Genomic DNA, 22,067 nt, shown 5'->3' on the forward strand with positions numbered 1-22,067 from the left:
ATGATGGAAGTCTGGCTAACTTTTCCTTAATGATACCTATCAAGGCTGAGAAGCAATCAATGAGTGGAGCTTAGTGTGTTGGGAATTTGAAAGTGGTTACTTAATGTTGTGAATCTTCTAAAAAGACACAGCAGAGACCTGAAAAAAAGCAGGGACTGGTGAGGTTAGGGCTACCTATCCCAGAATCTTTGTGACAATCACAGGGACAGAGCTGAATATCAACATTGTAACATTATCCCAGTAACATGTATGGATTGCATTATATTTATATTTATTTTTATATATTATTTTTATAGCAAATTATCAAACATCATTGTATAAAGATATTGCAGCTGATAAAAGCAGGGATTATCCCACTCGTCTCCCCAGGAGCTCTGGTTTTGCTTAGGTTAGGCCATCAGATGTTCCCAGGGTGGTTCCAACACTAGATCTATGAGAATAATGAAAATGAATGTTAGAAAAACAGTGAATGGGCAACAATCATAATACCGCTCAGCAGATGTTTATAAGGTCAGGTTATTTTTATGCTTAAGGAGGAACCTGTCTAGCATGACCCATATACCCACTATGACCCACCTGATGGATCCAGAATAAAAATGTAAGAAATTCCCAAGACTTGCATTTAAGACCATCACTCTTGTTATGTCAAGATTCATTATAGCTTTTCTTTTTTTTATTTGAACTAATGATGTGTGTAACTTGGTGCTCTGAGAATGAATGGTTCCAGCCATAACAAAAAATGCAGCAACCGTTAATACACGAGGCTCCTAGTCATGGGATTGAGATAATTTTTTTGGTAAAACAGTGTTAGTTTTTGTCAAATCCCATTCTACTTTGTAATGAGGCAAATACGTCCCCTCCATTCCTTGGTTACCAACCCCATCAAGGCACTACAGTAGAGTTCTACTGTAGTTTCTATTTGCACAGTGCAAGAAATTCCATCTTTCATTGTACTCTCAGTTTATGCATTTGAAGATGAGATGGGAGACCCATCTGTGCTTTCCTCACTGGTTTCTCTCCTAGTGCCTGGCTATGCTGAGTGTGATTCTGGTAGTGGTTTTTTTTTTTTTTTTTTGTTTTTTTAATCCAATTTGAATCTGCCATCGGATGAGCCTATTCCTTTATCTGTTGGCAACCCAGGGAACACTGTCTCCAAAACTGAAGGAAAAAGATAACTGGCTTTGTGGGATTTATCAGGAGGTGATAATTCTCTCTCTAGTGAGGCATGAGAATGTGGCCACAGTCAGTCAATTTTGGGGCTTGAAGAAAGTGAGTGGTCAAGATGATGACTCCGGTTTATGATCTTAGTTAAGAATGAAATAGCATCACACTGTTGCCTGGAAAACCTGAATTGTAGGTGTCCTTAAGGATGGGAACACCTTGAGATGAAGGCTTCAGCTCCTACAAGTTCAAATCTCAGAAGAAATATAGACTTTCATTGAGAAGAAATTCATAAGCATCCACAGTTGATCTAGCAATTTTAGAACAGCTTCCCATTGAACAGTATGTGCCATTTCTGCCATGGGTGAGCTGACATGCTCTAGTAAAAGAAAACTCAGAAGAAAATGGATCTATTCTAGAGCAATTAAAAACATGAAAGAACTGCTGTATCTGGGGAAACTCGTTTGAGTTTAGATTCACATTATCTGTAGTAGAAGCAGCAGCAGCAACTTTGCTGGTAGTACTGTCATTTCTTAGGCATTTTATATACATCCCTTCCCCTTCATCATTACAATAATGCTGAGAGATAGATATTGTAATTTTCTTTTCATGAAAAAAGGGAACTGAGCTTTAGGGGGGATGAATGACTCACAAAGATAGGTAGTTGGAGTAGGAATTCTAATATAGATTGGATAATTCCGAATGTTTCCATGACCACCCCTGTTATACTGCCTCTTGGGATGTTAATTTTCTTTTTTACTGTTTCGTATTCAAATAGCTTATATTGAAAGCCTGGATGTGATGGACTGATTTAATTTCCTTAGTCAAGGGTCTTTGCCTCCATATAATTTTGAGGAATGTTGTTAATAAATCAGCAAAATAACAATCTTTTATCATTGAAAAGACTCAGTTCAGTGAAGGTCTGAGATACACCAAAATGATTGTTTTCTTCATTTTTAATTTCAAAAGTAATATCTTTAAAATGAACACAATTAAATTTGGAAAGAATAATTTTGTTAATGTGCAGAATTGAGGTCACCTTCAGCTTAAGGTACGAAACTTAAAGTATGTTATGCCTTTAACATCTTCATCATGCATTTTTAATGGGTGATAATATAATGTCTAAAATAAACAAATGCTAATACTTCAAATATTCCACTTAATTTGAAAAATCCTCTTTCCTCCTAGGAACCCTGTTGTCTTTTAAGATGATGGACTCTGTCTTTAAATTCAGTCTTTAAATTTAGAATTCTTCAAAATCCCTGCAGTGATCTCTATCTTGTCATTTTCTTAGATGCGGGATTATAATAGATGTAGTACCAAGCTGGGGACCTGGATTCTCGGTCTACAGAAGAAAGAAATTAGTTGGTATATGCATATAAGCTCCTTAAGTTTTCCATATGCTTAATGTCTCCACTGTAATATGAGTTTGAATAGATGATAGTTAGAAAAGAGACTTCTCAAATTGGTCTTGAATTTTAAAAATAAAAATCTGGGTTCTTCACTGCCTTTAAAGCTATACTTACCTAAGACCGCACACATACATCAGGACTATACAGTATTGTTCATTTCAACATCAATCTGAAATGAAAAAGTTATGTAAGTCATAAAGTGTTTTATAGACTGTTGTAGAAGGTATTCAAAAATTTGAACCTTGCTTAGGGGAAAAGATTCTTGTCAAAATGTAGCTTTATATTAAACTTTTTATCAGCCATCATTCACATTTATTTAGTTTTTTTTATTATTTTTTTATTCATGAAAGACACAGAGACAGAGAGAGAGGCAGAGACACAGGCAGAGGGAGAAGCAGGCTCCATGCAGGGAGCCTGATGTGGGACTCGATCTCGGGTCTCCAGGATCACACCCCGGCCGAAGGCGGCGCTAAACCACTGAGCCACTGGGGCTGCCCCCACATTTATTTAGTTTTATGCTATCCCTGTACTTAGAATTTGAAAATAGATAAAGAAACGACAATAGTTAATAAGTGCTAATTATTGGGTGTGCACAAAATATTGAGGGATAAAAGAGCCTGAGTGCCAGAGAAGGATTCCCTGCAGGTAGATGAGGCCTAAAATGAATCCTGAGACTTGATGAAAGATTTAGTTAGGTTGGAGTGAGCATTGGGCAATCTAGGATGAGTCATTATGTGTAAAAATCCTTGAGGTAAGAACAAGATTAATGTACTTGAAAAATTACAAGTAGTTCAGGAGAATCAAAGCAGGAGGAACAAGAAGTAATGGTAGGTCCAACTGAAAAGGAAGTCAAGGGTTCAAATTCTTTATTACAAAACTTTAGACCCTATGGAGAGTAATTAGAGGAATATATTAACTATTACATGTTTTACAGAGGTGATTTTGACCTCTGCATAGAGATTAGGTTGGGTGTGAGGCATGGAAGGTGAGAGGACTAGAGAAGGGAGACCAATTGGAAAGTTGTGATTCAGGCAAGAGGTTGCCTAAACTTAAGTAACAATAATGTAGAAGTAAGTGGGGGAGACAGAGATACAGAGATGTTTGAATTGATAGGATCTGGAATTTGGATATATATGGAAAGAGGTGAAATCAAGGATCACTTGTTATCTTAGTGGGTGAATGATTATGATATTTATTAATTTAGGAAACACAAGAGGAGGTTTTAAGGGAAGATTTTGGTTGGGTTGAATTTATATTTCTTGTGGGATAAGAGAGCCCCCTGAAGAGTTGGATAAAATGCTCAGTGTGGAAGGAAGAGATCCTGGCTAATGGAAGAGATTTGGATATTAAGGTCCTGTCCATGGCTGAGAACACTCCAGGAAAATGTAATATAATGAAAAAGAGCAAAGGAAAAAAAACTAGAAAAGAGAAAGGATGGCTAGAAGAAGAAGATACTATGAAATAGAATGAGAAGGAAGAATCCTGGAAGTACAAAAGGTAGAAAATAGGGATATCAAAGTAATTGTATCAAAGGGGAAGAAATAGTTGTAGGTATCAGGTGTTTTTTCAGAGAAGGCTGCTAAGCTAATGACTGAGAAATGTTTGTTAGATTTGGGAAGAAGGAGATTGTCAGTGTAATGCTATTAGTGGCATGGTTCTGTCAGAAGTCCTGCAATGGGCTGAAGACTTAATAGATGTAAGAAATGAGAATATATACTGTTATTTGAAAAATCTTGGTCGTAAGGGGAGGAGAAAGGAAAAATAGCTAGGGAATAGTGTCCAAAGTACCTTATTTAAGGTCAGGAGATAAGTAACTTTAAATTAGATGGAGCCAGGAAAAAGGAAATGTTGAAACAAAAGAAGAGTAGTATAACTAATGGAAGAAGATTCCAAGGAAGTGGAATAGATGGAATTCCGAGACATAAAACTGACCTGGCACTATTTTTTTTTCTACTTTCCTAATAATTTTGGATTTCAGTCAATTAAATCTTTTGGTATCTATACTTTGCTTTTGTCATTATTAGCGAAGTTAGGGCTAAATCTATGACCGTAACCTGGAGCGAGAGCAACAGACTCTTGTTGAATAAACCTATGATTTTCCTAACATCAGGTAACCCTTGCATGTTCCTTCAACCATCTGTAAAAGGAGAATTAAAAATGGTACCTAATACTTAGAATTGTTTTAGATTATCTTATAAATGTATACATATAAGGCTCCTATTCTGCTTCACCTTTAGTAATGGCTTAATAAATGCTAGCTATGATGTTGAGGATCTCATAAAACCTACTTACACTAAGAAATGTGACCAACTATAGGGGATAAGCCAGTGTTCCCTGAAGTATGAGCAGAAGAAAGGGGGAGAAGGAGGGGAGAGTCTGTTTTCTTGCCCAACTTCCTCTTGGCTATTTGCAATTGTCTCCTTTCAAGATGGTAATGATCAACTCCAGTATGTAACAATGGCTTTCTGAAAACTTTTGGAAACCATAGTTAATGCCCATTAGCACTCTGTTGGGACATTTTAGAGGAAACCTAGTAACGAATTCTCAGAGAATCACCAGGGATGAACTGACTGAATGATGGGTGAAGAGAAAAAAATAAATTCAAGTCCTATTTTACAGCTGTTTCTATAGTTAATGGGCTTCTATGGAATTAAAAAAAAAAAAAAGCACTAGTTCTAGTTCATTGAGAGTACTATGGTGAAACTAAAAGAATTACACTAATTTTTCTATTTGCTTGTCATTTGAAGATAAGGGTGAGGGATAGGGATAGATCACCACATAATGAGACTCTGGTTTAGTCTGGTTCAGAAGCATCTTTTGCCATTCTTCTAGTGACTCTGCCAAGTATACAGAATAGTAGATAGAGGTGGATCCCTGGATTTAAATGACTTGGAGTCGCTGTAATAGATGGGCATTATTTTTAAGGAAAAAAATTGTCAGGCAAATATGGGGCAAGGATATTTAATATATCCCAAATATTATAAGGTAACAGGACAAATAGTCATGCCAAGTATTGAGAATCAAAGCGAATGCTGTTCTAACATGAAGTCAGAAAGCAGAGGCCAGCTCACTTACCTAGCTGTGAGATTAGTTTAGAAAGACCATCTAAAAAGCTAATGGAAACAGCAGAGTCGAACCTTTGAGTGTTCCAGACAATCACATGTGCACGAGTGCCTCAACTCCATTTATTTCCATCTTCTCTAGCAATTACTGAAAAATTGGCTATTCAGCAGCAGCACTGCTCTATATTTGCTGAGTATAAAGCAGGAACATTGTTATGCACCTGCCTTTCCATCATTGTAGTTGAAAATACAAAGTTTTTAAATGGTAATATGTTATAATAAAAAAATCTAAAAAGCAAAAAAGCAAGAGACTTGAAGGAAACGTGTTGTGTGCAATTGTTCAGTTTTTCTTGTATGATGTCAAAAAGAAAGTGTGTATCTGGACAAACAGATAACAAACTGACTAGGAAAAGTTTACGAAACTGATACCTTTTGACAGCATGTAAAAAAAATAGTCCTTTCTCTTAATAATTGAATGATACTCTACGCAAAATCTGGTAACAACTTTGAAGTAAGGTAGTTTTATTTTTCTGGGATAAGGCAACCTAATTCAGCTGTTGTAGGTTGGTAGTAAAGGAAGGGTCTGCTCAATTGTTTTATGCTAAGTGTTTTAATGTGATAATGACCAAAATATTCTAACGATCTAGCTCCTCTAGTCTTATGTTTGATTTCACTTGGCTTGAATTTTCATAAAAGATGAACACGATCTGTTTCTCAGCAGAATTTAAAGAATATGCTTTTGTTCTTCATCTGGAGTTCTAACTTTATAAATTGCTGCAAACAAGATTGGCTAATAGGGTGTGAACGTAGAAATTGGAAGAGAAATCAGAATCTCCCAGGGTATCAAGCAGAAAAATGAACAAGGTGATGTAGCTCAGTTTAGCAAACTAATTAGGACAATTTTAGGTGCTGTACAGTCAAAATCAAAATTTCACTAAAATGTTAGGCAAGTCTGGGATATGAGTGCAAACTTTTAAATTTTTAAATTCCAGCTAACATGCAGTATAACTAGTTTCAGGGTATGATACAGTGATTCAACACTTCTTTATAACACCCAGTGCTCACTGCATAGTGCTCCTTAATCCTCATCACTTGTTTAGCCCCCTCCCCCAACCTCCCCTCTGGTAACCATCAGTTCTCTACAGTTAAGTCTGTTTCTCAGTTTGCCTCTTTTCTTTTCCCCCTTTGATCATTTGTTTCTTAAACTCCACATAGGAATGAGATCATATGGTACTTGTCCTTCTCTGACTAACTTACTTCACTTACCGTAACACTCTAGCTCCATCATGTTGTTGCAAGTGGCAAGATTTCATTCTTTTTTTATGGTAATATCCCATTGTGTGTGTGTGTGTGTGTGTGTGTGTGTGTGTGTGTGTGTGTACACACCGCACCTTTTTTATCCATTCATCAGTTGATGGAAACTTGGGCTGTTTCCACAATTTGGCTATTGTAGATAATGCTGCTATAAACAGAGGTACATGTGCCTCTTGGAATCAGTATGTTTGTATTTTTTGGGTAAATATCTAGTAGTGCAATTGCTGGATCATAGGGTAGTTCTATTTTTAAACTTTTGAGGAACCCCCATACTGTTTGCCAGGGTGGCTGTATCAGTTTACATTCCAACCAACAGTGCAAGGAGGTTTCCCTTTCTCCACATCCTCACCAATGCCTGTTGTTTCTTGTGTTGTTTGAGTTTAGCTATTTTGACAGGTGGGTGCTGGTATCTTCTTTTAGTTTTGGTATGTATTTCCCTGATGTTCAGTGATGTTGAACATCTTTTCATATGTCTGTTGGCCATCTGTATATTGTCTTTGGAAAAATGTCTTTTCATGTCTTCTACCCATTTTTTTAAAAGATTTTATTTATTTATTCATGACAGACACACAGCGAGGAAGGGAGAGAGGCAGAGACACAGGCAGAGGGAGAAGCAGGCCCCATGCAGGGAGCCCAACATGGGACTCGATCCCAGGTCCCCAGGATCCGGCCCAGGCCTGAAGGCGGCGCTAAACATCTGAGCCACCTGGGCTGCCCCTTCTACCCATTTTTAACTGGATTATTTTTTAGGTGATGAGTTTCGTAAGTTCCTTATATATTTTGGTTACTAAGTCTTTATCAGATATATCATTTAAGGTTTGCCTAACTTTTAAGAAGCCACTGCAAGTATAAAAGCTGCTATTGAGAAAAGAGACATTTTCTAGCTGGTAAAGAAAACCAGAGCAGTTTAAATCCTAGTTTAAAACATTTAACAAAATATCAGAGCACAGACCAGATCCACCTGCAACAGAGCCACACAGCCTAAACTGGGCTCTCCTCCCTTATTTTATACCTCCAGCCTGCAGACAGGTGTAACACTAAGTACCTGCCTCACAATGGTTTATGGGAAAAAACCGGTAGGCTCAGATGTAGTGAAAAGGATACAGTAATAAAAGAAGGACGGTCTAGCTGGAAATACCTATGTTAAGCACAAGGTAAAATAAATGATCTGGCAATGATTTATGCAAATTACATTAAAAGGATAGAAGGAAAGCTAGGGAGGGAATATAGGGGCAAGGAATGGAGACTCAGGGGGATTAACATTTAAAGAAAAATAAACCTAAGAATGAACAGATTAGTGGGGGTGGGGAGGGCAACTGGAAGATGTGCAAGTTCTAATTTCTTTAGCTTTTAAAGTTTGGAAGTAAATTGATAGTGTCTAAAAATTTTTGTAATTAAAAATGACCCCATTTTAAGAAAATCTTACTGTAAAGAAACATTAGTGACTATTCATTTTCAGTTGCATTTCTTTCTTGTTAAAAGTAAATTTTTATAATTAAGAGAGAAGGTTTGTGATCCATGTTTATAAAAGTACTTCTATCTACTGATACCTATATACATACGCGAGTACATATGTGAAGTAAAATTCACAAAAGATTTACCCTCACTGTGTGAGATGGACTCTGATATCTCTACCATATTTTTTTCTTCATTTTAAGAAGCTGTCAATATGTTACAACCTAAGGTTTAAAACCACTGCACTACACTTTGTTAACAAAAGGATTTATGAATATAGGCAATAAAGTTTTGCAACTGCCTCAATTTGCTTTTAAATTAGCATAACAAGGAAACAGTAACTTTTTTTTGTCTTTACAATGAAAGCATCAGGAAAAGTCTGCCAAGTGATGGCATTTCAGTAACAAAGGAAAGAGTACATCTGAGTACATAAATTGTTAAAATACTGTGCAGTGCTAGGGAGAGGGTTAAATTTTCTTACCTCTGAATCACAGTAGATGGGAGGTGAGTTTATGGAGCAGCACTTGGAGGCAAAGTCTGAGCGCTTGTCAATCAACCCTTGGAGGTCGGTTGCACTGGCATCAGGGAATTGTGCTTTTAATCCCTCTGCTAGTCTGAAAGACCATATTTTTGTACGGTTTTACTAGTTGTATTTTATAAACCTTTCTAATGCAAAATGATAACCCACTCCAGGTCTTTTAAAATTAAAAAAAATTGGAGTAGTTGTCTTAAATTTCAGATCTGTGGAGTAATCATTTAGCAATTCAATTTGCTCCTGGATTTGACTTCCAGGCCTTCCCCTTTCATTTGTTCAATTATATTAACATGGACGATTTCCTCTCCTATTCTTCCTGACTTTCATCTTCTCTGCAGTACTAGATTTCAAGCTCCTTAAAGAGTATTTCCTTCATGGGATTTTATGCCACCTTAATACTCTTTCTTTTCTCTTATTTTATACAATTTCCCCCTTGGGTGCCTGCTTCTTGACTGGCTATGTTGGAAAACACAGAGAAGGTCAGACACTTTGGCTCTTGTTTTTAGCCCTACTATCAATTAAGTCTCCATCTAACTTTCAAGATGGTGCTAGGATTTGAGTTTTCTGGATTCTCTCCCAGTTTGAATGGTCTATATGATTTTGGTATCTCTCTACTCTTAAAATCAGCAGCTCAACCTAGTTTTAACATGATCTTCTCCAGAAACTGTTTGCCAGCCTTGTTTTGGGCAGAGATGGTAGAAATCCAAATTTATCTGGGTGGGATAAGGTGGATGCTGGGAAAGGACAAGAGGATGAGGGAGACTAGTTTGCTCATAAAAGCATTATTGAAAGGAGTCAGTCCCAGTTGGAAGGGCAGGTAAGTCTGCCCAGAAGGAACTCAGGTGATGGAGAAAGAAAAAATGTGTGTGCATTTGTGTACACTCGTGCAGAATTTCAAATATCTGGATGCAGTGGTCTTAATCTTTGATGTCATAGCCCTGAATGTCAATTCTACTCCATTGCTATTTTTAATGTTTTGAGATTATATAAATTATCAGTCAGTTGCCCTATGCAACACTGGAGTACAAAACTTGGATTATCTGTTTAATGTTCTGTACTGTTTTCTGATAATTCGGAAATAAACATTTTGAACTTACAGCTTTTACAATTTTTCATTTTCTTACAGAGCTTTGCTAAGGTAGTTTTCATAGGGGTCATTGAAGGAAGCATCCGATTTTGGGGATTCTTAGGTCTTTTTGTGGAGTCCTATTTGTTCTTGCTTTAGTCCTATGTTGACAAGATGATTTGAAATGGATCTAAGAAATCACTTTAATGAATTTGGGAATGCTGTGGGTAAAATTTCTTTCATTATCATGGCCTTTCTCGTCTTACTTAAGAAACATGGCAGTTGACTGTTGTACAACAGTGTTGGTGATTTTCAAGTTTTAGAGAACGCATGCTGGTCATGAGTGGTACTACCACTTGACTGACAGTTTGGGTTGTCTTGTCAGACACAATATACCATGAAGTTAGATAACCTATTTTTTTTTTTTTTTTAGCAGTTTTCTAGTTCCTCAATTATGTGTAGTGACATCTACATTTAGCCTTAGGGCAAGAATGTTGATGAACTATGGGCTAATTTGGTGTGTTTTGAATCAAGCAGATCTTGTAATTTATACTTCTGTGGCTCTGTTCTAATTGATCTCTCACCTGATATACATGACTTTTTTCCCCACTGTGAAAAGAACTCCATTTCTTCCTACACAGATTCTACTTTTTAAAACTCTTAATTGCACCTCTTTTTTCTATTGCTCACTTAGCACACCTTAAATCTTCAATTATACATTCAAATTACCATACCAAACTGCAGTTATTGATAAATGTGAAGGAAACAGCCAGAAAAATCTTACTTTTTCTTAAACTCAGTAAAAGTGTTTTCCGAATAATCTGCACATAGTTTTTGTCCCTTGTCAATGAAAGAAGATAATTCCTTTTTCAGTTGAGGTCCCTGTAAGAAAACAATTGCATACAAAATTATTTGTCTTGAAGCATTGTTCTAGAAGACATAAATTAAATTAGAATTCCATTTAATGTCTTAGTATGTGTGTGTTTTTATCTATGCCAGATATTGGCAAGTATTTTCTATGTAAGACCAGATAGTAAATATTTTAGATTTTGTAAACCATATATAGTCTCTTCTGTAATTATTCAACTTTGCCAATATGACACAAAAGCAGCTATAAGCAATGTGTAAATAAGGAGGAAGGCTGTGTTCTAGTGACTTTATGAACACTGAATTTTTAGTTTCACATTTTTTTGTGCCCTAAAATTAAAAACAAATCCTTTAAAAATATAAGACCATTCTTAGCTCATAGGCCATACAAACAGAGGCACTGGATCAGATTTGGCCCATGAGCTACAGTTTTCCAACCATTTTCCAATCTCTACCAAGGTTGAGAAAATGTAGTAAGTGTACCTGAGCATTCATACAGCCAGTAGAATCTTCAGAGTCACAGCATTCTGCAAGGCTTTTCAGGGTTGGCTCAAGTATTTTACTGAGGAATACTTCTGGAAGATGAGTTCTCCTACTTAATTCAAATGTATACCTGGCACAAGGGGAAAAGGAGAGAATACTCTTTGACATGAGTAGATTTGTGTTTGTGTGTCATACTAGAAATCTGACGTCTATTTTAAAGGTTGACCACCTGGCTTCTGCATCCTAATGAAAAATAAATGATTTAGGGATGACTTGGATGGCTCAGTGGTTGAGCATCTGCCTTTGGCTCAGGGCATGATCCCAGGTTCGAGTCCCACATCAGGCTCCCCACAGGGAACCAGCTTCTCCCTCTGCCTATAGTCTCTGCCTCTCTCTCCCTGTGTGTCTCATGAATAAATAAAATCTTTAAAAAAAATAAAAAATAAAAGATTTAGGTAAAACTGACTCCAAATCAACAGGTTTTGGATTTATATTCTCAATGAAATGCAAATCGTTAGTAGTAGCTTTGGAGCTATTCTGACTAGTTAATACTGTATTAAAGCTCTGTGTGTACTATATATACACGTATGTATATATTCTATATAAACATATCTATTTCAAATGCATATGGAACTAACTTTTATGTAACTATAATACAATGAACCCTACATAAAGCTTCAAGTAGGCACCTCAAGTGGCTTTTCTGTGTAAGTAGATCTGTAAATCCTTCCATTATCTTATTCCATTGCTCTCTATGCATTTATAAAAATATTCAGTCAACTATAAATCAGTCTAAAGTTAATCTAAATTATTCTAATATTGGTAATTTTCTGACCTGTTAATCCAACTTATTTGTGAAATATTTCTATGCCCTGAATATGCATATACTCAGACCTTATGCAGCTCATGGCATAAACAAACATATGGTTTATTTTTAGTTCTTAGTTGGATGAAAACAGATAGAGGTTTACCATTTCTTCTCATTTAATTTCTTTGTCATCTAATGCTAGTGAATGTCAATACTGTCAAGAAAAAAATTTACTCTGGTCAACTCTACTTACTGATCTATGGCTTTGGTGTTTCCTTTATCACATACATCCGCATTTGCAGGCAACTCAATGGCTGGCAGCTCAGGTGTTGGAGCAGCTGGCATGAAGTAAGCGCACACAAAAATGTCCATGGGCGTTTTTTCTTGACAACAGTCCTTGAACTTAGAATTCTTTGTGGATAAGTTATCACAGATTTTTACTGTGTATTCAGGTAGCTATAAAAGCAATTGTGAGTTTGTGCATTGTTAGTTTCCTGGTTGGCCTAATTAAAAATAAGAAAAGCTTAGGTAGGCTTATAAGCCCTGGCATGGTATATATGAAAGGTTATAAGTAAGGTTCTTGAAAAACACCTATTAACACAGACATGTTTTCTTAGTGGAAAAAGACCAAGCAATATGACATATCTGTTTCTAAAGAGATCTACAGACTTGGAGTAACCTTTATTAAAGCAACTATTCAAATTCATATCCACTTAAAAGGATTGTGTAATTGAAAAAATGGTGAAGAAAATGATCGAGTCATCACAGGTATAAACATGAACAGCTTCCAATCTTCCAATAATATATTGGTTGCAATATTGTTCAATAGAACTTTGTGATGAAATGATCTGTATCTATACTGTTCAATACTATTGAGCATTTGAAATGTGGCTAGTGGTGTGTCTGGCTGGCTCAGTTGGTAGATCATGTGGCTCTTGATATCAGGGTTGTGAGTTCTAGCTCCATGTTGGGTGTAGAGATTACTAAATAAACTTAATCTTTTTTTAAAATGTGGCTAGTGTTACCAAGGAATCGAAGTTTATCAAGTTTAAGAAGTTAAATAAATTTAATTATGATTAACCTGTATTGGGCTGTGCAGGTAAAATAAGGTCAGGGGAGTTAGATAATCTTGTCTTCAAGTGTGGACTTGGCCATTTAATAGTTGTAAGACTTCAAATTATTCATCCTTGTTAATCTTGTTTCCTTATTAATAGAGTTAACAATACACTTAAATTGCATGATGATTCACTGAGATGATGTATGAAGAAGCAACATAGATCCCATAGCAACATGGGATTCTTAGTGCATGGCACATGATGAGGATTCTCTTACCTCCTTGGCCATGCAGTCCTCAGAGGTAGACTCACAGCACTTGGAGAGAACTGTGTTGATCTCTTCAGCTAGTGGCAAAACATCCTCCAGCTCAGCAGTTGGCACTTTCTGTGCTAATTTTATGAGATGGCTAAGTAGTTAAAAATGAATTGTTAGGTGGCTAATATTGTTTTTTGGGTCTTATTATGAACATACAGTCTGGAAGAATAATACCGTAATTTCAACTCTGTCCTCAATAGCTGCATGGAACACATCTGCTATGTGATGGATCCTATGTGCTAGAGCCACTATTCAAAATTCAATCATCCCCAAGGAATCATTTCCTATTTTTTGTACTGATATGTAGCTTTTTTTTTTTTTTTTATGCAAGACCTACCTACTTGAAATATACCTTTAAAATGTTAGATACAGGGGGATCCCTGGATGGCTCAGCGGTTTAGTGCCTGCCTTTGGCCCAGGGGGTGGTCCTGGACTTCCCGGGTAGAGTCTCACATCAGGCTCCCTCGATGGAGCCTGCTTCTCTCTGCCTATGTCTCTGCCTCTGTCTCTTTCTCTGTGTCTCTCATGAATAAATAAATAAAATCTTAAAAAAAAATTTAGGTCTAAAAGAGCAATAAAGTACTAACATCCCTATTCATAAGGCCAATATCCTTTTTTTTTGTGGCCTTTCACTGTACTTTTAAAAATGGTTTATGGGACACCTCGGTGGCTCAGCGGTTGAGCATCTGCCTTCGGCCTAGGGCGTGATCCTGGATGTCTCAGGATTGAGTCCCACATCAGGCTCCCTGCATGGAGCCTGCTTCTCCCTCTGCCTGTGTCTGTGTGTCTCTCATGAATAAATAATTTTTTTAAATGGTTTATAAATTCATTTAGAAACTAAAGATAAAACAAAAAGGAATAAGACCTATGACCCTAGATCACAGAATAATAAATGTTGGTATTTTGGTGTATAACCTTGAAGAATTTTCTAAGGTTTATCAAGTATTAAGTATTTCATAAGGGATTATGTATACTCTGCTATACTATTTATACATTTGTCTTTTTCACTTAATATATCAGGGATATTTTCTATATTAAGTATTATTTTTAAATTGTGACAAAAAATTTACTTTGCCATCTTACCTTTTAAAGTATGTAGCTTGGTAATGTTAATTTTTACTATAAATAAGTATCTGTAAATATAACAGATTTCTGGAATCTTTCCATCTTGCTAAACTGAAACTGTATATCCATTAAACACTGACAGCATCCACCTCAGTCTTTTGGCAACCACCTTTTTACTACTTTAGATATTACATCTAAGGGGAATCATATAGTATTTGTCCTCCTGGTACTGCTTATTTTGCTTAGCATAATGTCTTAGCATTCATCCATGTTGTAGCATGTGACAGGCTTTTTTCAAGGTTGCATATTATTCCAATGTATGTATATACCGCATTTGCTTTATTTATTGGTAGACATTTGAGTTTCTTCTATCTCTTGGCTATTGTAAGTAATGCTGCAATGAGCATGCGTATGAAAATATCTTTGAGATTCTACTTCGAATGCAAAGGTGGGATTCTATTTTTAAATTTTTGAGGAACCTCCATACTGGCTGCACCATTTTGCATTCCCATTAATAGCGCACGAGAACTTCAATTTCTTCACATTCTTGCCAACATTCATTTTCTGTTTTGGTAGTAGCCATCTTAATGAGTGTGAGGTGACATCTCATTGTGGTTTTGACTTGCCTTTATTTTATGATTACTAATGGTGAACATCTTTCCATATGCTTATCGGCCATTTATATATCTCGAAGAGAATTGTTTAAACAACTTGATTGAAAAAAATTGAATACTTTCTTATTGAGTTATGGAAGTTCCTTATATTCTGGACATTAAACCCTTATTAGATATACTTGTAAATATTTTCTCATTCTGTAGGTTGTCTTTTTACACACAGAAGTTTGTTTGTAGTTCCATTTGTCTATTTTTGCTTTTGTTGTGTAGGTCATTTCTAAGAAAGCATCACCAAGTATAATGTTCTGAAGCTTTCTCTTTCATCTAAGAGTTTTATAGTCTTAGACCTTATGTTTCGATTTAATACATTTTGAATTTTAGTATATGTATAAGGTAAGGGTTCAATTTCCTTCTTTAGCATGTGGATATCCAATTTTCCCAGCACCATTTGTTGAAGAGACCATCCTTTTTCCAGTGTGTAGCCCAGCACCCCCATTGAAATTCATTTGGCCAAATATGTAAGAGTGTATTTCTGAGCTCTCTGTTCCATTAATCTCTCTCTATTTTTTTAATGCCAGTACCATAGCATCTTACTACTGCCATGTAGTATATTTTGAAATCCTAAAATGTGAGGCCTCCAACTTCTTTTCCAAGATTGTTAAGGCTACATAGAGTCCCTTGACATTCTATATGAATTTTAGGATGCTTTTGTTTTTAATATTGCTGCAAGAAATGCCATTGTGATATCGATAGGGATTGTACTAGATCTGCAGTTTGCTTTGAATAGTATGAACATTTTAACAATATTATTCCATTCAAAGAGCACAGAGTGTCTTTACATTTACTTGTATCTTCTTTAGTTTCTTTCACCAATATTTTATATTTTTCATTCTACATCTTTTTACAGTAGAATTATAACAAACCATATGGCATTCTCATATAGATATACTGTAATATGAGTGTTCTCCATTGTAGGGAAATTTCAGAAGACTCTAATTTTTTCATATTTAAAAAAGAAATGGTGCAGCAATATATTAGCTAAATCTTTGTTCACATTCAATGCTACTTACCTGAGATAAATTCCCACGCTAATGCAAGTATAAATTAATGATTAAATTAGTTATATATTTTATAGGTGGTTTTATATTACAAATCCTTATGTTCTACTTGCCAAAAACACTATCTTAATGCAAAAGGAAAACTAAAGGGAAGGTTTAAAGAAAATGCTATTTTAGTGTTTGAGTATATCTATTGGAAGATGTTTTTAAAGGACTCATGAAAGTAGTTCCTCTTAACATTAGAGAACCTTAGGATCTGATGCCAGCACAAAATAGATTTGTTTGTTTGTCTTTTCATTGCCATTAGAGGAAAAAAAAGCTTGCAGATCAAAGTAAGAAGAATTAGAGACTGTAGAGACTGAAAAGATAAATCTGCAAACCCCAGAAGTCTGAGATAAGTGTTAACATAGAAACTGTCAAAATTAAAATATGGTGTTAACTGTAGCCCACAAAAATCACAGTGAAGGTTACAAATAAAGTCAGTAATTAGAATACATTCACTAAGCTTAAGAGATACACGTTATATATAGAACAAAGCTTCATGTAACAAGAATTCAGGAAATCTGATCTCAAGGAAAAAATAGGCAAAGGAAATAACAGATGAACAAAAAAGTGATTTTTAAATAAATACTGAGGAAACAATTTCTGGTGATATACCAGTTTTCCCATGAATATGTGGAAAAGGTTGATTAAAAACAAATCTCATGTTTTACAACATAGCTGTGTTCTTTATCCATATTTAATGTAGATAAAAGAACTGGACTGTATTTTTGAGAATTATAGGAGTATAAGACAATAGTGTATATATTCTATTAAAAATATTTTCTTAGAGAATCCTAATATTATGGATAGTGTAGAAGCAAACAGCTAAACATACTGATGGTGCTTGATCTTTACCTGAGTCTTGATTTCTCCTTCCCATAAGCAGCATATTGTGAACAAATTCTATTTGACATAGTGGTGAGAAGTGATAAGTGTTTCATCTGGAGTCTCTAGGAAATAAGTGAGAGAATCCTATTATTAGATGGCCAAGCAGTGTTCAGGAATGGCAACAAGAAATTATTTTTTATTACTACAAAACTGAATTCTGACAAAAGAAACTTACTAATATTCCTTTCCTAGAGGTAGTTAGGTTTATTTTTCCAATGGATACAATGTAAAGGAGGCATTTTAGAAAGTTTTACTGATTCCAGAATCTGAACTTCCTTATTTAAATTGGATGGCGTTAGTAGAAGAAAAAAAAATAAAATATAACTGCATAATAAAGTGATACCTACCTCTTTCAAAAAGCAAGCTGTTGGACTTGATGAGGTACAGCAGGACCCTACCATAGAGAGATAACTCTTGGTATAACCGACTAAGAGTGATAGAGGGGCTTGTCCATAATTAATGGAATATTCATACATAAATCTGTTGGGAGGGAAAACAGGATTGGTCAAAACATTTGTGGGAAGCAGAATCTAGTTTTTTAATAAGCACATTGATGAAAAAAGGATGCATTATGTTAGTTCTATAAAAGGTGCTCAGGATTTAAAGAATTGGCAAAATAGTAGTCACTTTTAATCAGTATTTTCATTAAAGTAATGTCTTAAATTTCCATACGGATTAATTGAGAGGAGGGGCTATTTGTCTCTTTACTGGCTCATGGTAATTGCTTATTAGTGTTGATTGAACGAGTTAAAATAAAACACATTTACGTTTCATTATCTATCCCAGTTTACTATTCTTGACAATTGCTACGTATACACTTGCTTATTTGCTGAAATTTTTAATTTTTAGGAGCATAAGCCCTTAAGGGTCTATAGGAGACTCTGAAATCTTGGGCAAAACCTCTGAAAATTTTCTCAGGGATGAGAAAGCCAACGAATTTTTATAAAATCATGACCTTAACTTCAACCTTCCAAAGCCAATTTGAGTGACATTGAATTTGACTTTTGTATATGTATTTGTCATTATCATAAATAGAATTGTATTGCTGTGCACATTTTAAATGCTTAGTGTTCACCAAAGCTTAAGTTTTTTTATTCCTACATCCCTAGAAACAGTTGTCAACGTGGCCTATGATACCACATAAGTGAACATGTAATTTTGACCATCTCATTGTTTAACATTCATGAGGAGCCAGATTATATATTCTTATATTAGTCTTGAAAGATCACAAAAACTAACAAAAATGTGGAAAAAATCTATCTGATGCAGTATGCATAAGGGATCCCTAGCATAAGAGGAATCACAATAGCTGTCAAATATTTGAAAATGTCACATAGACAGGGAATCTAAGTGATTCTGTTTCAGACAATAGAACTAAGTTTGGGACTTTTAGAAAGTTGACTTCATTTCTATCTGAGAAAGGTATTTACAATAACCAGCACTGGCTGAGATGAGAAATCTTAGGTAAGAGTCAAGTTCTTATTGAAAATTGTCCAGGTTGCTGTAGAAGAGGTGTTTGTATAGAGTAGGGCATTAGATTCAACACACTTCTGATATTTTTTTGCCTTGAAGTTTTACTTAGGATACAAGCAGCTTACTTCTCAGCAAAGTCTTTGGGATCTTTCCTGAATGCCTCACATATTTCATCATTTGTTGGCTCTACATAGGTAGGAAATTCTTGTGGCTGGTGCTTCAGGGCAGCCATACAGAGTTTGCGTTCAAGGCCCTCTCTGGTACAGCACTCAGCAGTTCCTGGGTGTACTGGGAATGGAGAGTCCTTTTCACAGGACCTGGCAGACAATGCTGAGGTCTAGAATAAGAGAAGAAAAACAAGTCAACTCCTATATGGAAGTTTCCAGGCTTGTAGTTCTCTATTCAATATGACATCTTAGTCTTAAATTTAAAAATTCTCATTAGTAATGAACTGTCTGTGCCAAAAGCTCCATCGGGTGACTTATCAACATGACAATTTGTAATAGTTATAGGCAAATGCAAGGTCTTATGTTAATAAATGACTCAGACAAAAACAGAACCTTCATTAACAAGTGTGGACTGTGTTTGTAGCCACTGGAGGTTTTATCCTTCTCCATGTTTCTCTAGGGAGATATTAAGTGAGGTCATTTGAAAAAGCTCCACTGCTAATTCTGATATCCACCTGCTTTCTGCTGCAAATAACCCAGGGAGAAGGAGCATCTCCTTTTATTAAATGAGCAGACTTAATTCTTGACAGCTTTAGTCTTCTACATTTGTTTGTATTTTTTTACCCAGTCATTCTACAGTCTGCTTTTGCATCAGAATCAGAGTATATGAAATTCGGTGCCTGGGCTGTACAACGCAGAAATTCTGATTCATTAAGTCAAAGGGGAGGCCCAAGGATCTGTTTCCCAAAGCCTTGGTATTTATTCTGATGTGCAGCATAGGTTGAAAACCACTGGGGCAACTGAATGTACTGCCTCCACACTGGCACACGGATAACACTTGGGCCGACTAAGCCCATGGTAAGGACACCACCAAAGCAACTGCAGCGGCAAAATGTTATTATTGGAAAAGATCTGATATTTGGAATAAATGTAGAATTGAAATCCTTCCCATATGAAAACCTATCTTGGGATATACTTGGGGAAAAGTGCCTTGATATCCTTACACTTGTAAGTTTGTCATCTTCTAAAAACACAACTTCTACGGATCTTTCTTATAAATGAAGGAAAGCGACATGATGAAATAGTTATGTAAACCAAAAGTAAACCTCTCCTTCTCTCCTACACCTACTTTCCATCAGACTCTCCGAACTTTAGGAATTCTTAGGAACTCTTTTTATCCTTATCTCTTTAGTCAGTGAATTCCTTTTCCATTTCTTTCCCTGGCAAACCTGTTTTTTTTTTTCTTTATTACTGTCTTTCCAAAAAAAAAAAAAAAGTTTGAAAAGATTCAACATATTTTTAAAAATGCTTTGAACAAACAGGAGAAAGAGGAAGGTGCTTTGAAAAAAAGTGCCATCTCTGTTTTATCATCTGTCTCTACTAATGTGGAGCTTATCTCTGGTCAAGGGATCAGGGACACCAGGGTGGCTCAGTGGTTGAGCATCTCTTTGGCTCAGGTCATGATCTCGGGGTCCTAGAATTGAGTCCTGCATCAGGTTCCCCACAGGGAGCCTGCTTCTCCCATTGCCTGTGTCTCTGCCTCTCTGTGTCTTTCATGAATAAATAAATAAAATCTTTTTTTAAAGGGATCACTTAGCAAATACATGAAATATAAATAAAAATGTATTAGTGATCACGATTGGGAGTTTATTTTAAGGTAGGGCAGAAGGTCAAGTTGAAATAAATTTTGGGTTTTATGGAACTGGTGGTGGAAGAAAATGATTAAAATTCTTTAGAAGATACGTAAGGGCCAGATAAAACAATTAATGGGTAAGAATCATCATTGTGTAGAATATATTCTAATCAGGTCTTTGAAGCATGGTTTCTACAGGCTTGAGCAAGAAGATAGTTGTCTGTGAAGGTCTTTATCAAGATGCATCTAAATGTACTTTGCATGAGGCCTCATGACTGCATTAGGAAATTGCTAGAAATACCTGTGGTTTCACCTTTTCCAGCTCCTGTTTACTTTTTGAAACCCTGTCACTTCGGCATTTTAACTTCTGCTTTTATACTTCAAGGGAGAACCTAGGGTGTGTGTGTGTGTGTGTGTATGTGAGAGAGAGAGAGAGCATGTAAAGCAACTTTTGAACCCCCAAATAATCTGAGGCCAACACTAAATTATTCTGGGGCAGTTGGTATCAGTCTTAACATGATAAATGTATGGTTATGGGTAGGCTTTTAAGACACACAGAATATATTATTACAAGAGGTTCATGAATTAATATATGTCCGAGTTTTCTCATTTGAACCTTGTAGGACTGATGGGCAAAACTAATTAATTTTACTAGAATAAGCCTGGGATCTGGGAGGAACAGGTTTTCTAAGTATCCCAAAGTTGAAGTAGATGGAGTTGCTGTCTAAGATTTCTCCAAGATGGGTCATAATGGGTCTTTCTTGGCTTCTTCTCTGGGCCACCATGGGCATGGGCAAGCACATAAACCTACCCTGTGGTCATAGCAGTCCGGGTCGGCCCCTTCAGCACAGCAAGTTTCTGTCAAGGAGACAACTTCGTTCACGAGGTGACTGATCTGTTCAAATGTGCTACTGGGAAACTTTCTGCTATATAAGACCATTGATCTGAGGAAAATAAGTCAATATATTTAGAATTTTAAAAAATTTCACATTTGTACTTTTTTAAACATGAAATATTTGTTCAGTGTTTAACAAGCATATTGTATACCTTCTTTAATGAAAAGAACATGAGTTTGACTTTTAAAACTTGGGGTTTTTTTCCAGACAAACTTCCCTTGTAAAATGGAAGTTGGATTTGGGGGTTTTATCTGAGCAGCCTCCTGTTCTTTCCTCTCTTTGAGCCTCCCCCATAGACCTGTTCTGTATCTTCTTATCTTTTTTTGCCATGGTCCTTCTATATACTCTTTGCATTCTAATTTACACTGGAAAACTATGCTTATTCCCTTAACTCTATTAATAAACTTACTGCTAACAAATTCTCAGACCCTAGTAACAATAATCAACTGGAATCTTTGGATGTCCTCCACTGGCCTGACATCTGTGGCCACGTTGGGTTCTATCTTTTTAAAATGTTCAGAGAATGGTTCAGCATGCTGAATTGAAGTTCCCTCACACATGGCTTCATTCACATTTCACTCAAGAGAGTCAGGGAATACCTCATACTTACAAAGATGTGAAGTCATCTTTTCCCAGATTGGCAAGTTCCTTGCAAACTTTTTCCTTCTCATAATCTCGGCCTATGAACCAGAAATAG

At 36.0% G+C, this 22,067-nt stretch overlaps 1 protein-coding gene across 1 annotated transcript in view; it reads right to left on the reverse strand.

Moving 5' to 3' along the window:
• Positions 1-250: 250 nt before the first annotated feature.
• GC (GC vitamin D binding protein) overlaps positions 251-22,067 on the reverse strand; it is a 33,747-nt gene continuing 11,930 nt past the window's right edge. Inside the window, exons 2-13 of the mRNA XM_025435769.3 lie at positions 21,981-22,050; positions 21,286-21,418; positions 18,800-19,011; positions 17,549-17,681; positions 17,169-17,263; positions 13,496-13,625; positions 12,417-12,619; positions 11,356-11,485; positions 10,790-10,887; positions 8,886-9,018; positions 2,688-2,742; positions 251-430 (exon numbers count right to left, since the gene is read on the reverse strand). Of these exons, the coding sequence (XP_025291554.1) occupies positions 2,713-2,742; positions 8,886-9,018; positions 10,790-10,887; positions 11,356-11,485; positions 12,417-12,619; positions 13,496-13,625; positions 17,169-17,263; positions 17,549-17,681; positions 18,800-19,011; positions 21,286-21,418; positions 21,981-22,050 (1,367 nt within the window). The 3' untranslated portion in view covers positions 251-430; positions 2,688-2,712. The remainder of the gene's footprint in view (positions 431-2,687; positions 2,743-8,885; positions 9,019-10,789; positions 10,888-11,355; positions 11,486-12,416; positions 12,620-13,495; positions 13,626-17,168; positions 17,264-17,548; positions 17,682-18,799; positions 19,012-21,285; positions 21,419-21,980; positions 22,051-22,067) is intronic.

Source organism: Canis lupus, chromosome 13, assembly GCF_003254725.2.
Source record: "Canis lupus dingo isolate Sandy chromosome 13, ASM325472v2, whole genome shotgun sequence".
Taxonomy (NCBI): Eukaryota; Metazoa; Chordata; class Mammalia; order Carnivora; family Canidae; genus Canis; species Canis lupus.